This window comes from Zonotrichia leucophrys, chromosome 1 (genome assembly GCF_028769735.1).
Source record: "Zonotrichia leucophrys gambelii isolate GWCS_2022_RI chromosome 1, RI_Zleu_2.0, whole genome shotgun sequence".
NCBI classification, from domain to species: Eukaryota; Metazoa; Chordata; class Aves; order Passeriformes; family Passerellidae; genus Zonotrichia; species Zonotrichia leucophrys.
The window spans coordinates 86685327-86702118 of NC_088169.1; the positions used below are offsets into that span (position 1 = coordinate 86685327).

A 16792-nucleotide genomic window follows, 5' to 3' on the forward strand; every position below is an offset into this window, starting at 1 on the left:
TTATGGGCAACCATGCTGTCCTCCACACGGGCCTGATGAGGCACAGGCTGCTGGAGACATTTTTTATTTTCTTTGCATGGCTTTGTTATCTAGTTCATCCCACGCCTTTTTCTTGGACTAACCAGAACAATACTCAGAAGCAGCAGCATGGTATGATATATGGACCCAGAGAACCTCCGACAGCACCTCGATACAAACAATTTCTTCCCCCCCTAAAACACATTTCAGAAGGAAGTAAAAGTTTTAGAATAACATAAAGTAACAAACAGCCAGGACTTTCCACTGACCTTTCACTTCCGCCATGCCATTTCCTATCACTATCAGTATGTTTTCCTTCAAAGGCAGGGACAGAAAATGATCTCTCAGACAATATTCTCTTTTGCAGTCACCCCACACAGCTCTGTGTGCCTTTATCTGGGATTGCTTTTCCTTTGGATTATTAAGCCAAGGCCAAAATTAAATTTAGCAAGAAATCACATTTCATGTCACACTGCAGTCTCTGGTTTAGTGTTAGCTCACCCACTTATTTGTTTCACGGGGAGATTAATTTCTCTTTGTCTGATTCTTTCAAACTTCAAACTGTTCTCCTGTCTCACTGAAAGTTTTGTAGACAAATAGTTTGAACAGAGACTTCTGGCTTAGTACTTGTAAGACCTGATGAAATACAGACTTCCTATGCAGAAGTCAAAATACCAGACTGAATTCCAAACACCCAGGTGTAAAAACAGTTCATAATCAGGGCACATAGAATGATTTGCTAACATCAGTTCAGGGTGTACACCTATTTCTCATCATTGCCTATGTCCAAAAAGAAGGTCTTGTTCTAATCTCTGCTCAGATGATAATCACACATCAGACATATTGGTAAATATTTACCCAAAATATTCCATTAACTGGTTTTTACTCTCACCAAAACCAGGATAAGAGCACAGTAAAATGGTCTGAGACACCCACCAGAACTTTTGCTCTACATCCTATTAGGTTCTCTGAACAGCAAAAATAAGTTTCAAACAAACACTGCTTGTAGATAACAGCCCTGAAATTCAGGATTTTATGCTTTTTTGCACTCAGCTGAGCTTTGCTAACAGACATGGACTTTAGATGAAGCTCCAGCCCTGGCTAGATTATTTATCAAATAAAGTTCTTCCTTTCCAAGCAGTACCACAATTAAGTTTGGCGGGCAGGAAACAGTGATTGCTTACAGCACCAGTGTCTGATCCTGCAAGGTGTGGGGAGTGGGATCAGGGTGTGCAGCACCCACCTTATCACCTGCCTTCTGCTGCAAAACTCGGAGAGCCCTTCCTTGAGCAGTTTGTGGTCAGGGGGATTGAGAGCCCTCTCCTTCCTTCTTATTTGCTCCCAAAAGTTTGCCCCCAAAATGTTCATTGCTTTTGAAGCAAATCACTGTGAACTGGAGCAAGATAACTCCTCTCATGTTTCCTCTCTGCTATTTTGCCCTTTTTCCTCTGCTTTTAGAACCATGCTTTTGTAATCGGTGAAGAAAAAAAAAAATAGGCAGTGAGGAATGACCAAACAGGATTTAAAATAAGGGAGATCCATTGTGAGCAAAGATTTTTAGGAAAACACCTATGGGAAGATGATTTTGAGAAAGCACTGAACTCTGCCACAGAACTAAACCCATGGCTCAGCTGAAGTCTCTGGCAGGAAGGAGCCTACCCTCTATGGAAATAGAGAGGAATTTCCTATAGGATAAGGGCCTGCAGGGTGAATTCCTTGAGATTGTCCTTGAGAAGCAAGGCAGGGTCAGTCTTTATGCCCTGCAAAAAGTTTTGGGGTGCTGTTGGACTGCAAAGCAAGTGCCTGATTTTTCCAACCCTTTAGTGACTCTGTTGCTTGCACAGCAGGCTTTGGGTTGCTTTTCCAAGCACGAGGCTCAATCCTGACTCCACTGATGCCCAAAGGAGTTTTGCCGGTAACTGCAGGGCAGAATGACCCCACGGGCAGTCCCATACAAAAAGCAACCAAAAGAGAAAAGTAGGACTTACCATGGGCTTCTTGTACTCATTGGGCTTGATGCAGCGGACAAAAAAGGGCTGGCACACGCTGAGAGTCCTCATCAACAGCTCCAGGGAGCGCTTGAACTGGCTGCTGAGCGTCGGCGAGCGCTTCCTCGTCTCCGCTCCCTGCAAAACCGCAGCGCAGCAGCGCACTCAGGAAATGAAAGGATAACACTGGCTTTCCCCTCTGGCCACGTCCCCTGGAACCTCCTGCAACAGCCAGGGTTGGAGGGGGAGCGGGGCCAGAGGTGGCTGAAAGTTGTGGCAGGAGAGGGAAAGGGCAGAGCCTGTGAACTTGCAATGGCTGGGCTCTGGCAGCCTGCTCCATATGGCTCTATGCAGGCAGGAGAAGTGCCGTGGTTTAATTTCTCCTGCTTGAACCTCCCTGTGTGACTGGAAAACCCATCTTCCCTGTGCAGCGCCACAAGGCAGATCTGTCTAGAGGAGCAAATAGGCTCTTCTGGGCCATCAAAATTCTCTGTATTACAGCCTGGGGCAGTGCACCTGCCCAGGGATGCTCTCAGGAGCAGTGTGGGCTTCCCTGTCCCCATGCATTGCAGCATGGGCATGCCAAATCCTCTGTCATGGTTCCTCGTGTCAGGCAGGGCTCCTCCTGCTCCCTGGAACAAGAACCAGAGACTCATTTAGGGTAAAAAATAACCCAGGAGAATGCTTGTTGCAGGGTGACTCTGCAACAGTTCCAGAAACTTCTGCTGAGATTCCTCAGCCTGTACTACCACAGATTTGAGTTGCTTTTGGAGAAGAATATTAACTAGACTAAATGAAGTGAGCATTTAGGGAGATCAGGAAGATTTGGAGTATTTTTCTTGGTTCAGCTTCCCTGGTCAAATTAATAATCCAATCTCTATTTTGGGGCAAGTGCTTCTAAATGAGAATGTGTATGTTTCCCTTAATAGTGCCTTCTCCCTGCTCTGGGAAAACCTTGTTAAACCACCTCCAAATCAAGTCCCTAGCCCATTTCATGTGCCAGACTCTATTACCTGAGCTCATTACACATCAGTCACAGCGGTGCTGTGTGTCTAGTGGGATCTGGTGCTCAGGGAGCCTTTGTGAGGCAGCAGGTAACGCTGGAGGGCTGGAAGAAGAGTTGGGCACCAGGAGGTAACTCCCTCTTAACTAAAGACAGGCTGAGCATGTAACATGACCTGTGACATGACCTGATGGCTAGAGAATTCCCAAAGGGAGAATTCCAGCAGGCTTTTAACACATTTTTCTTTCAAATATCCTCTTATTTGCAGGCGGTCAAGCCATGTGTGGAGTCACAAAATCCTCATCTGCACTGGCCTTGCTGCCATGTTTTGCAGTGTTTATCTGCACATTTCTGTTACCGTGTTTATTTCTACTTTTGCTAAAATTTTTACATGTGCTTCACCACATATCGCTAATAACCTTTAACATTCCCGCCCCCCAAAACTGAGGAATTCCATAGAATCACAGAATAGTTTGGATCAGAAGGGATTACACATTCCCTCTAGTCCAACCTCTTTGCCACGAACAGAGAGTTTACACAGCTCAGGTTGGATGTGATGTTGAGACAAACCCAATCAAGACAAGCACAAAGTCGTCATGGAATTCCAACAAGAGAAAACCCAGTTCATGCAAACACCACAAAAACCTGGCCTGCTTGCCAAGAACAGCATGGGGGGCTACCAGTGATCTCTCCCAGCAAAATCCTCCCCAGAACGACAAACTGTTAACAAATCTGGGGTAATTAATGGATACAGCTGCTACCTGCAGAGCACTGGAGAGTCTGATGCTCATATTTTGTTGCAGATTTTCTGAGGAAAAGGCTGTTTCAGTCCTGGTTTGAAAGGCTTTGATGAATGTTTTCTCATCACATTGCTAATTATGCACACGAGGTCACCTCTGTGAGGTGGGGAAGGATAGCCACAGGGGTTGGAAGCAGCAACAGATGCAGGAGCAGGGCTGGCAGTCCAAAATAATTGCATGTCAGCCAAATTTTAGTCAGTTTGGGCTTGGCTGGGAGAAATCATTTTTAAGCCATGGTGTTAGGAAGGGAGCAAAACTTTGTACAAGGGTCTACAAGGGAAGGCACGAGTGGTTTGCTCCCAGACAGCAAGAAATGCCTCTCCAGCTTGCTGGTGCCTTGCATTTCTTTCCTGCATGCATCCAGATCTGGCAAAAAGCAGTGGTGCCATCTCCATCCTTACATCTGAGGGCTTTTTGCTGGGAGGGGTTGGAAGGAAGGGACAGTGACCAGAGAGCAGCTTGTCTTCCTGTCCAAATAGTCAGAGCAGTCTGGGCTCCCCCTGCCAAGACCACATCATCCCATTGAGGGATGACATTTCAGGGCCTGACAATTGTGCACAGACCCCTCTCAATGGTGGGCACCGCTCCATGGGAACTTTTCAGGCTCTCAGACGTACAATAAATAACCTGACAAGTGTTTTGCATCAGCTTCATCCTTTAGGGATGGGTGACACCACTCAATTGTGGTGTCAATTGTGGTTCCTTCTGCCTCACCTCAACAGCATCTTGGAGAGAATCATACCTCTTCCCTTACTTCAACAAAATGACCCTTCAACAAAAATTACTTTAAAAAAAAGGAGTGGAGCAGTCTCTCAACACAGCCTAGCAAGACACTGAAAAGACAGGATTTACTGCAGAGGAGAAGCATTTTTTAAGCTAAAGCCAGACCCAGTCCCCATAGCCTGATGGAGAAAGGGCTGATACATTCTGCTTTTGCCCAGCCAGACACTTCCTAGCTTCCAAACTCTGAGACTGTAACATCTTTGGGACTCAGACTCTCTTCTCTTGTGTTCATACAAAGCCCAGTAGAAGGGAGGATGAGACCTGTGTAAAATGGGGAAAGATGAGCAGGATTCACAGGTGCTGTACCCTAGACTGCAGCACTCAGCCTGTACTTAATATCAAAGGAGGAAAACACTCAAAAACAGAAGAGCAAAACAAGAAAAAGAAGAGAAATAGATGATTTACAGAAAAGGAGCATGCAGAAGAGAGTTTAGAATGATGTGCAGACCAGCATGACATCCAGACATGCTTCAATTCTGCTTCTTTCTGCCATCTCAAGCCAGTCTGAACTTTGGAAGTGCAAACACATACATGGCTGTTTGCAGTAACACCAAGACAAAAGGCAAGGAGAATGGCAACTACAAGGAGAAATGTCACTGAGCCAGAAATGGTAGAGGTTATTCTTTCTGTCTCTTTGCACCTTCTCCTCCTTGAATGACAAGGCTGCTGGTACAGCAGAAACACATCAGGAGATGGCAGCCTGCCTCAGTGGAAATGCAGAAAGATGAAATACTTGGGGAGAGCTAGGGAAGGAGGGTGAAGCATGTGCCACCAGCAATATTCTGGGGAAAGGTTCTGGACAAAGGACCATCCTCCCATCTCTTTAGGATTGTATGGTCACTAAATTGAGCCATGCCAATGTGACATGCAATCTCTGGGCAAAATGATGCTTTTCTTTGTAATATTTTTATATGAAATGTCACTGGAGTGACCTTCAGGTGACCACTGAAAGCTGACGCCACCTCATTCTGCAGCATCATATAGTGAAGAGAGTCTTTCTCCTAAAGGCTGTGCAGTCTGGAAAGTGCCTTCCAATGCAATGGTGACTTGGGCTACATAACAGTGCCAAGTATCACTGTTTTGAACTACAAGCTTATTGAGATGCATATATATATATATATATATATACACATATATGTGTATATATATATTTACATATATATATATGAAAACTAATTTTTATCTTGGCTGTTCCACCTTTACTTCAGCGTCTAACAAATATGAACTATTATTATTCATTAGAAAAACTACAAACCACAACGTTTAGTTATAAGATCAACTATGACAACAACAAAATTCCCATTTCCCTGTATCACCTGTTGACATCTTCAGAGGAAAAAACTGGTCTAAACATTTCTGACAGATTTTGCACATCTGTCTCCTGGATTTAATCCCACCATAGAATCACAGAATCATTAATTGTTTGGGTGGGAAGGGATCTTAAAGTTCATTTAGTTCCGACCCTAGTGGGCAGGGACACCTTCCATTAGACCAGACTGCTCAAAGCCCCATCCAACCTGGCTTTGAACACTTCCACAGATGGAGCATCCACAGCTTCTCTGGGCAACCTGTGCCAGTGCCTTGCCACCCTCACAGGAAAGAAATTCTTCCTAATACCTCAACTAAACATTTTCTTTTTCACTTTAAAGCCATTCTCCTTGTCCAATCACTCAAGGCCCTCTCCAGCTCTCTTGTATCCTAACTCAGGAAAGACTATTATTTTTGGTACAACTGTAGAGCAAGGCCCGGTGATATGTTCCAATTGAAACAATTTTCACCATGATACAGAGGGGAAGGAGTCCACCTCTGGAATTAATGTCTTTCAGTCATTTTGGGTCAGATCCTCCTCATTGGAATTCCAAATCCAAACATCCAAGATACTGCAGAAGTAAAAAGGGATGAAATTCAGCCCCATGCAAAGAGCTGAATTTTGAAAAGTAGGCTAATCCTCTGGTTATCAAGAGGCTGTGAAAATGTGAGCAGTCAAAAAGTTTATGTCATAAATGTTTTAGCACACAATATTACCTTATGGCCAAATAACTAGCAAGCAAGGTTTGGAAGTTATCAGAACCAGTCAGCAGATGGGATGCAACAGAAAAGATGTAAAAGAGGTGCCAAAAGCCTGTTTTGATGATCACAACAAAATTTCATATTATCTTGTCTTTGAAGGCTTGGATCTGAGGTCCCCCTGAAAAAGAACTAACCTTCCACCTCCAAAATTAATAGCACAATAATTTCCTAACAACCCAGAAATGCAATCCAGGGGTCTCTGCATGTGAGCTGTCTTGCCTCAAAAAGTGTAACACAGGGTGACATTTGAGTTGTTTGGAGGAATAATGTCCCACTGAAGCCAATGGTGGCACCACAGTAAACAACAGCCAAATCCCAGACGATCCATCTGAAGTTATTTAGAATGATTCAAATATCAGGAAAAAATCCTCAAAACCTTGGCTGAGCCTGGTTCTGATTTTATCCAAACCAAATTCCCATCACTACAAAGTTCTTCTGAGTTGCGTCCTAGAATTAAGTAATACCCCTGTACCTATTCAACAAGCTGTAAAAATGCTCTCCAACACATTGGTCACTTGAAATGGATCCTCTATAGATAGTGCAGGAAGAGGAATAAACCAACAGGAGTAAAGCACAATCCTTGCCAAGGAGAGGTGAGTATACAAAAGAGGAACTCATGTATTCAGTTTACCTTTGGTGTGGGTGTGGGCGACTGGCCAAATGTGCTGGATGCATAGCCACAGAGAAACTACACGAAGCACAGGTAAAAAAAACAAAACAAAACACAAAACAGAGACAGAGAAGAGCAAATAGTGAAAAGAAGGAATAACTGAAATGGGAGCCTGACATTTTTAGTCTTGGAAGTCCAGTTGTTATATATCTCATGAACAAAATGCATTAATTCTTAGATTTTTGTATGACCCTCTCCTAGATTTTTTCCTTCGTCTTGATGTTCACTTCTCTGAGGTAACTGCCAGTGTTAGCTCTTGATTCTTGGAAACAAACTTTATACATTTTTTAACCTCACTATCTATCCAATTTCAGCCATTCCCACTCTTCTACCTCACACATCTCTGCTCTCAATATACAGTGGCCAGCAAGGTGCCAGGAACAAACCACAAAAACTGTAAAGAAATCGCGCCCTTCCTCCCTAATTTTAATCCCCAAATCAGGTATTTTTGATAGAATTTCAACTTTTGCCAAGGGGAAAGACACCCTGCCCCCCCAGTTTCCCATTTGTTTTTCACTTTACAGGGTTCCATCCTCCACTGCTCCTTCTACCTGTTCCTTGAACAAGCAGTGCTGCCAGACCATACCAGCTGATTCCTCAGAGAGACAATGTACAACTCCCACTTAATCCATAATTTCACCTGGCACCACTCAAAGCAATGCTCCTGTTCAGCAAACACACGCAGATAAACCCTCTCTGTGATGACCATGAATAAATGAGACTTTACAGCCCCATGTGCTCCAGAAATGCCCAGTTCACCCCACAGGTTTCATTGTGTACAGATATTAGGTCTTTCAGGGACCAAACAGTTACTACAACATTCAAATATACAATCTCAACCAGTTATCAAATTTCTCTGATCTGTGGCTTTCTCAAGTTTCTGGAATATAAGGGCACCATGTGAAAGACTGAATGTAAAGTAGATGTGGACTTACTTGTACTTGACTCACAAAATCCTACAAACTCATCAATAAGCTCCTGAGGACCAAAGTTTGGAAGGTGTTGAGCAAAAGGCCTCAGGATTTGATTCAGGCCTTAGCAGAACAGCCACTTGTCTCTCTTTAATAGATGTTACATTTGATTGACCAAGCCTGAGTGTCTCTGGAAATTTCCTACACACAGTGCCTCACTGAGTCTGGGGGAAGGCATGCACAGCTCCAAGGCATTCCAAGGACACTTCACCATAGAGCTTTGCTACATGCAGTCAATTTCTGTGACCCAGGCTCACTTGCTCCTTCTTTTGGGGCACGTGTCCTAATAAAGGGGCTGCAGACATTAATAAACGTTGGTGGAAAGCAATGGCAAAAACATCGCAGCCCCCTGTTGGATCCTGCTTGTCTGAGAATTTTTGTGTGGTGGTGTTCAGGAAATTAGTGCTCTCCAGGTTCACAGCGACACTGTGCACGACTAGAGGAGCTTGCACACGATGTTGGCTCTTCCAGTTCCATGACATTAGGCTGAAATCTCTCATTCCAAAAAGAAACTCAGGCATCATTAACGTATCAAAGCACAGGGACCACCACTTGGGACAGATTCTGAAGATGTCTAGTGAAACTATAAAAAAACCTCAAACAGTTTATGCTAAAAAAAAAGGGGATCCAACGTTTTCAGAGGTTTCAGTTCTCAGATCGTAGACAACATCCAGGCAGACATCTCAACTTTGCTATTATATACTTCCAGCATATTTTAAAGATGCTTTGGTAGGGGTCCCTGTGAGAAAGCTTGTGTGACTGTGTAAACCCTTTCATTGATTCCCCACAGTGCATCTCTGCTGTGCCCAAAGAAGAAAGAAATCACTTCCAAGGTCAACTGCAAAGCTTACACCAAAAATAAAAAGCAGCAAGGAATAAGCAATCAAAAGCAAAGTAAGCAGCAGCACTGATGCTAAGGGAGTTAGTGTCTACTTCAACAGGAGTATCCACTTCTGAGGATAGCTCTGAACCCAACAGGAGTGTCATGCCAATTGGTAGCTTAATTAATATTATGTAATATTATAATGTAATTGATAAATGTTTGTTTATTCCAAATGAAGTCAAAAGGATAATGATCATTAATTTCATCAGGAGTAAAACTGAATGGCTGAAGTCTATGAACAAGGCTTGCAAAACAGCATGTAGCATACTCAAAGAAATGTCTTGGGAATGTAAATATTTCTTTCCCTTGGCAAATAAAGGAATACAGCACTTACAAATTGGCACTCCTGAAAGTCCCTAAATCCCTTGGTCCATCAGTGGCATTGGTTGGCATTTGGAAATGGGACTCCGACTGTCAAAAAATGTGTTTGCTTTGAAAAATGTTATTCCCACACCCTCTGCAGTCCCATGACTTTTGCCTTGGGAAAGACTGGGGGATTTGGCCATAGTGACTGATCTGTATAGGCTTTCAGATTCTGCAAGACTGACATCTTAAAACACTTTCTACTTTAATCCTGGGAGCAGGGATGAGTAGAGAGATTTAGATGTTCAACTTCTTGAAGAAAATGTTGCACATTTGTGTTACTAAAGTGAAATGGTCACTAATCTCGGCATTTAAGCTGGTATCCCAGTAATAAATGTTCAAATGGGGTAGAAAGGGTTAAAGCAGTAACTGCCTTTCTCTGAAACTTCAGGGCACACAGTCTTCTCTCACACTAAGTGTGGAGTAGACACAACCTCCTGGAGAACTGGCATGTGGAAAGAGGAGCTTTGAAGTTCAGCTTTCAAACTGGTGTTCCCTCACTCTGCTGTTGTAACAGTAAAATACAACTGTTCCCTTCAAGTCTTCTTGTGGTGCTTAAGGACCAGCAAGATTGTCCTTTTGTTCTACTCTGGTTGACAAGCATTTGGCTTTTACCTGGACTCATAGAAAGGTTTGGATTTAAAGGGACCTTGAAAGTCACCTAGTTCCAACCCTCCTGCCACAGGCAGGGACACCTTCCAGTAGGCCAGATTGCTTGAACACCTGAACACTTTGAGGGATGGGGCATCCACAGCTTCTCTGGGCAATCTACATCAGTATCTCACCACCCTCACAGGTAAGAACTTCCTAACACCTAATCTAAACCTACTCTCTGTTAGTTTACTTCTCATTCTATTGTACACACATCTGGATGACCTAACTGGAAGGCACAGTTACTTTTCTCTCAGATTTCTACAATCACAAACCTGATTCCAATCCCTACACAAGTCTGAGGGCCATGATAGCAAAAAAATAATATTTGATGAACCAAATGCAGTGAACCAGGGCATGAATGTGGATGCACCCATGACACTGCATTAACACTTCCTGAGAGCTGACTCTCACTAGCAGGTTTGGAACACCCCAAGGAGCATTGGAGCAACATGACTCTGCAAATCTTCCACCCCTTCCAGGAACACCCCTCCTCCTGAATAAACATCTTCTCCCGCGTGCATTACCATTGCCACATCTGCTTGGAAGATCTGCTTGATGAATTTGTTTTTTGAGGAATGCACCAGCTGAATGATGTCTCCATGCAGCGTGTCCCTGTTTTTCTCCAAGAAACCTAGAGAAATAATGGGACAACACATAGATGACACAGTGCAACATGGTCAGCACGTGAGCTGCAAGCAGCTTCTGGGTTGTTGGATTACTGGACGTTCTTGGTGAGGTAATGGGAGTAATGAGTGGGCAGAGAGAGAGAGACCATGGGAAGGAAGACAGAAGTGCATCTTCAGACTGGACTGAGGATGCAGTGGCGCAAAGCACTGCCATTCTGTCACAGGCACACATGAATGAAACAGCACCAAACTCTGCAGCTCATGGGCACAGCTGGGGGGGCAAATTGCAGCCAGAAAAGGAAAACATTGACATGACCGAGGACTACCACGCTGCCCTGCTCCAACACAGCAGTGGCTTGTCTGCCCATGAACATCCCCTCACCCCCTGCAGTGCCCTAGGAGCTGCTCCATACCTTTTGTTTCATAGTAAACAATTCCAGCAAAATGGTTAATGCCAAACTGGGTTTCGTAGTTATTCTTCGGAGGAATATAATTGGTGTTAAGCTTGTGCTGGGAGTTCAGCTTGTGCAACATGGTGGCATCTGTACCCTGTACATGCACAAAAAGATCTGACATTTAACCAAGGCTATTCCCATTGAAATAATTTTCCAGTCAATAACACATTTCTTTCTTGACTTGGTGACAATGTGCATTTATGTTGAGAAGTGATATGTTGGAGAAGATATGTCAAGTGCAAAAATTACAGAAAATAATTAAATATCACTGGTATGTAGTTCTGTATTCAAAATAATGCTCCAAAAGGAGTATATTTAACATTATTTTCTCTTAAACTTTGCCAATAGATGTTTTTGAGCCTCTTGCAGGCATATTTTCCCATCAGAAACACTTGTTTCTGTGACACTGACAGAAGAACATTTAAGAAAGCAATAAAAACTATAAATAGGTAGGCCACTGGTGAATGCGTGTTTGGGGCTGAGCAGATCTCTCACGGGTTACCAGCATGCAAGTGCAAAGGGGATAAAATTAGGAGAGCCGCGGGTAGCAAGGTTGAGTAGAAAAAACACACCTTGGGGAACTTGCTCTCCTCGTCAATGAGGGAGATGATGTTCATAGGCTTGATGGCAATCATGTCCAAGGCATCCTGGTTATCCGTGAACTCGATGTGCTGCCAGTTGATGTTCTCCAGGTTGTACTCCTCCTGCTCTAGCTTGAACACGTGGCGCACAAAGAACTGCTGCAGGTTTTCATTTGCAAAGTTAATGCAAAGCTGCTCAAAACTGTGGAGGGAAGGTCAAGAAAAGGCCTTTTTATATACACCCTCGTTAATTCTTTCTACATCTCTCTTCATGCTTTAAGCAATGCTCTCAGACCTTGCCAACCACTCAGTAAAGCTGCTGTTGGCCTAGAGTTTCCTCATTGGTTCATACAATCAGTTTTTTTCCAAAAACAATGCTATGTGTATGGTCTAAATCAGTTCAGAAACTGATTGATTAGCTCTGATAATTTCATATAGAAATAGGCTTGGTCCAACCCAGTCCAGCTCACTTCAGGAGAGGTGAAAGGACTGCAAGACCTTCAGCTTGGGCTTGTGAAGGAGGATTAAGACCTGGTTCTCCTTTTGCAGGCTCCATACCTGTTCACTGTGAAGTTCTCAAAGCCAAAGATATCAAGAAGGCCAATGGATCTCCTGATACTTTTGAGTTCCTGGGAAGGAGGTCTGTAAATTGCAGCATTGATCTTCTCCACGATCCACACAAAAAGTCGCCCATAAATTCCCTGCAACATCCCAAAGATGGAGCTCACTGACACAGTTCAGCACTTTGTCCTGCTAGTCTGTGTCACCACTTCACCCTTGATGGCACAGGTTCTCCTAAAGCATGGCCAACAACCAGACAGTCCCTGAGGATGTGCTCACCAACGTTTGTGCCAGACTCTTGGCATGGCTTAAAGCTTCGAGAACCATTATGTAGATCAAGGAAAACAGACCTGAAAGCCTGAAAGCCTTGCTAAAAGATATTGGAGCGCAAACCTCTAAATTTGGATAGTGCTACATTTTGGATCTTTGGGCTTGCTGTGAAGCCAGACAGTCCTGTCCTTGGTTTCCACATGTTTCTCTCCACAGATCAGCAGAGCAGAGCCATGTTGTGCTGCAAGAACATCTTGCTCACTTGAACAAGGCGCTCACTGAAACAGTGCAGCACTGGCTGAACAGACTGATGATCTAATGACACAGATATTGCTGCTTCAGTAATTCCAGAACTTCATGTTTTAAGCTGTTGTTAATTTTTATTTTATAAGCTACACCAGTGTGACCAAGAGGGGAGACTAATTCAAAGGCCTGTCACCACTAGAGAAGACCCTGCAGGCTAGTTAGCTTTCAAACCAGCTTGATTGACCAACTCCCCACAGATAAAATGAGGACCCAAGTTGGTCAAGGCATGCCAATAATGCTTGTCTTGTAATTTTACATGGGGCTGCAAACAGCACAGCAGTGATCCACACATATCCCATCAACCTTCTTCACTCCAAAGCCTCAAGATGTTCTAAGTGCTCTGATGGCTTCTGGACTGCTCTATCCCTGGCCTTGTGTTGTTCAGCTGTATTTATCGCTGCTTACGTTCCCAAATCCTGAAATTTGGGTGTGTGCACTGGAGGTGTTGGTAGAGTTGCTCTGATTTACACTAGCTGAGGATCTTTCTAGAAGCTGAGGTAAAGTAATTTCAGAATGCTGGGTCCTTCAGCAGGTCCCCTTTGAGTACAGACAATCTCCAACCCAGATGCCAAATCCCTTGCAGAGCACGTTACATACATTCCTTCCATCTCAACTCTTTGTACATCCCAATTAGAACATTATTTCAAGCACATTTGCCAATCTGAGCTCACACAGGCACCAAGTGCGACCCTTTTCCTGTGCAGTGGATGCTCCAGTCTCAGAAGGGGCAGATTTCTTCGGCTTATCAAGAGAAGGCACAAGGAAATGCCCTGAGACTTACCTTTACAAAAGCGTCCCTCACATCCAGCGCTTGTTCCATGCTGAGAGGGGTGGAGACAGTTTCACCCCTGGTGATTATGGTCCGGCTGGTAAGGCAGTTCATCACGTCCTGAGGCTCAACCTGACAGACACAACACCAAACACAGCTGCTGTACAGGAGAGGTACCTCAAATGAAGACACAGGCATTTTCAGAGAAAAAAAATAACATTTTTTATACTGTATTTTAATCTGGAAGGTGTCCTTGTGACTTAGCATGAGATGTTAATGAGGTGGGAGAACACAGGATGAGAAGACAGAGCAAAGCCTGCAAAGCTGTATGCTATCAGCATGGGTTAAAGCTTTGCATCACTTTGACCTGTTTTTTGTACTTCATCAGGGAAATGTCCTCTCTCTAAGAGGACAGAGAACTGTGGATCACACTATGGGACCAACAGTGCCTAAGGAGATGAGGTGATGTCCCTGTTAGCTCTTGAGAAGGCCACTGAAGAATGCCCCAGTCACTGCAAGGACGATTTCAGTGAGGGTCAACTCACCTCACTCTTCAGACACACAGAATATATATGACATCTGTCTCAAGTATCATTATGAACTTTCTTTATATCAGTGAGGGAAACATCCTGCTTTAGGGACTGAGGTATTCTGGATGCCCTTTCTAGTACAATGTGCTAGACCCACCAGAGAGTGTGTTCCTATCTGCTGGTATGAAGGGGAGCTCAGATAATCAGATCATGAAATCATAGGATATTTTGGGTTGGAAGGGACCTTTAAAGATCATCTAGTTCCAACCCCCCAACAGGAACAGTTTCTGCTAGACCACGTTGCTCAAAGTCCCATCACACCAGGCTTTGAACATGCCCACAAGTGGAGTAGCCACAAAATTGCTGGGCAATCCGTTCCACTGCCTCACCACCCTCAGTGAAGAATTTCTTAATATCTAATTTAAATCTGTCCTCTTTCAGTTTGAAGCCATTCCGCCTTGTCCTATCATTCCATGTCCTTGTCAAAAGTCCCTTCTCCAGCTCTCTTGGAGCCCCTCTGGATACTGAAAGGGGCTCTAAGCTGTCCCCAGGGCCTTCTCTTCTCCAGACTGAAATACTCCAGATCTCTCAGCCTGTCTCCACAGAAGAGGTGCTCCAGCCCTCTGGGTATCTTTGCAGCCTCCTCTGGCTACTCAGCCCAGATGGAGACATTCACCTTCATGCTGCCAATGCAGGACACAATGCAGCTTATCCAGGGCTCCTCAGCCTCCCAGAGCTGGTGGTGCAAGGGGAGGCTGGCTTGGACAAAGCTTTGCCACAATACTAAAAAGCTGGGATGGAATCAGAAGGGGACCAGCAGCACTGCAGGGCCACTGACCTCCAGCAACGTTGCCGCAGTGATGAGTGATGCTGACTGAACAACCTCGCAGGCATCCAGGTTGTCATAGGTCCGAGCTGGGAAAGAAAGGCAGAGGGAAAGCCATCAGCAAGGGACGTGTCTCTGCAGAAAGTGGATGGGGTGAGGAAAAGGGTCATTCTCCACTGCCTCTGTGTGATGTCCCGGCAAAATCTGGCCATCAGAAGGGAGAGAAAAGTTCACACATCTGCTGGAGTCCTGCTGATGACTGTAAAGGACCTGTACTTTGCTCTGCCAGACAGAAAGTAAAGAATGTAGAAATGTTTTAGCATCTAAGTGCTTTAGGCTTCTGCCTTCTGAAGAGGCTTTTAAAATCACTGTGTCATTTCTGACAGCAGAGCTGTTTAGTACATTTACAAAGGTATATCCAATGACACAGGCACCTGTCAAACACTCCATTAGTCTCTCTTTGTAAAACCTGAGTCTACTGAATCACCTCTGTCCATATTCGACGTCACAACACTCAGAAATGTAGATGTCATTGAGCACACTGCAACCTGGCAGCACTCCTGTGGGCAGGTGGAATTATTCCTTATTCCTTGTCCTTACAATGCCATAATAAACACTGAGTCCCTGGTATGGCACTATGACAGGTGTTCTGGATACAGCTCTCCATCCCTAAGTTTGGCTCCCTGTCAGCAGGCAAAATAAAGAACAGCAGTGCACTGGACCGTGTATTTTGTCCTTTACCTTCATACTGCAGGTTGCCCATGTGCAGGATGGCAGCCAGCAGCTTGGAGATCTCCCAGTTCTCAGTGTCAGTGAACATGAGGACCTTCATAGCGGAGCGGATATTGGCGTACTCCTTGCTATCGTCTCTGCCATCACAGGTTGTGCAGTTACCCTGGGGGGGCAAACGGGGCACACACTGCATGAGGCAAAGCCACGGAGCACCAGGGTATCACCCTAAGCTCTCAGGGCTTCCCTCAAAACCAGCAAGGTTTTGTTTAAGGGATGATGCTGAACTTGTGGATCTGGCTCTGCCCTTTGTCATATTCTATGACTCAGTGCTGAGCCTTGTGACCTACACTTACCCTGTTGTCCCCAGGTACCCTGTGTCTGACTGCCATCAGCAGAAGAGAAAAAGCTCTCTGAGGTGGGCATAGAGAGCTGGAGGCTCCCACTGACCCAGTTAGAAAGCTGGGTCTCAGCCTTGCTGATGATGCATCAGCCTTAATTACACCTATTTCTATCAGCTCCTCTGGTTATCAACACTGGTATATAGGGAATGGGGTTGGAGATTGGTGGCTCGGTCAGACACTTGGAGCACACACAGCTCAGCCCCATATTCTGCTGAGAACATGCTATCCAGACAAGCACTGCTCTACACCCATCACTGCCTCAAGAGCAGCAGGTCTTATCTAACACCCTGGCTACTTCCAAACATGTGGCATGGGCACCATACACCATCCCATCCAAGCTTGTGCTCTACTTCACAGAAAGTGTGCAAATAGCCTGGTCTAGACACAGGGATTAAGGATTTCCACTAAGACCATGAGCCTTGTGGTGGTGAGACAAAGAGATCTGTCAAACCCTGTGGCTAAGGCTCAGGAAGGTCATAACCAGCAAAGCAGATCTTGGCTGCAGAAGCACCTCTCTTTTCCTTTTCCCTCG

The 16792-nt window shown here is 44.7% G+C and overlaps 1 protein-coding gene across 6 annotated transcripts in view; it reads right to left on the minus strand.

The window, feature by feature from the left end:
* MYO7A (myosin VIIA) overlaps positions 1 to 16792 on the minus strand; it is a 99012-nt gene that overhangs the window by 32092 nt on the left and 50128 nt on the right. For 3 of the 6 annotated variants that reach the window (XM_064720460.1, XM_064720476.1, XM_064720452.1), the window contains 9 exons: positions 15869 to 16022; positions 15140 to 15216; positions 13784 to 13903; positions 12424 to 12566; positions 11857 to 12067; positions 11243 to 11378; positions 10728 to 10834; positions 7294 to 7350; positions 2007 to 2144 (listed from right to left, as the gene is read on the minus strand). In XM_064720460.1, the coding sequence (XP_064576530.1) occupies positions 2007 to 2144; positions 7294 to 7350; positions 10728 to 10834; positions 11243 to 11378; positions 11857 to 12067; positions 12424 to 12566; positions 13784 to 13903; positions 15140 to 15216; positions 15869 to 16022 (1143 nt within the window). The remainder of the gene's footprint in view (positions 1 to 2006; positions 2145 to 7293; positions 7351 to 10727; positions 10835 to 11242; positions 11379 to 11856; positions 12068 to 12423; positions 12567 to 13783; positions 13904 to 15139; positions 15217 to 15868; positions 16023 to 16792) is intronic. The other 3 variants (XM_064720496.1, XM_064720486.1, XM_064720469.1) reach the window with 1 other exon arrangement.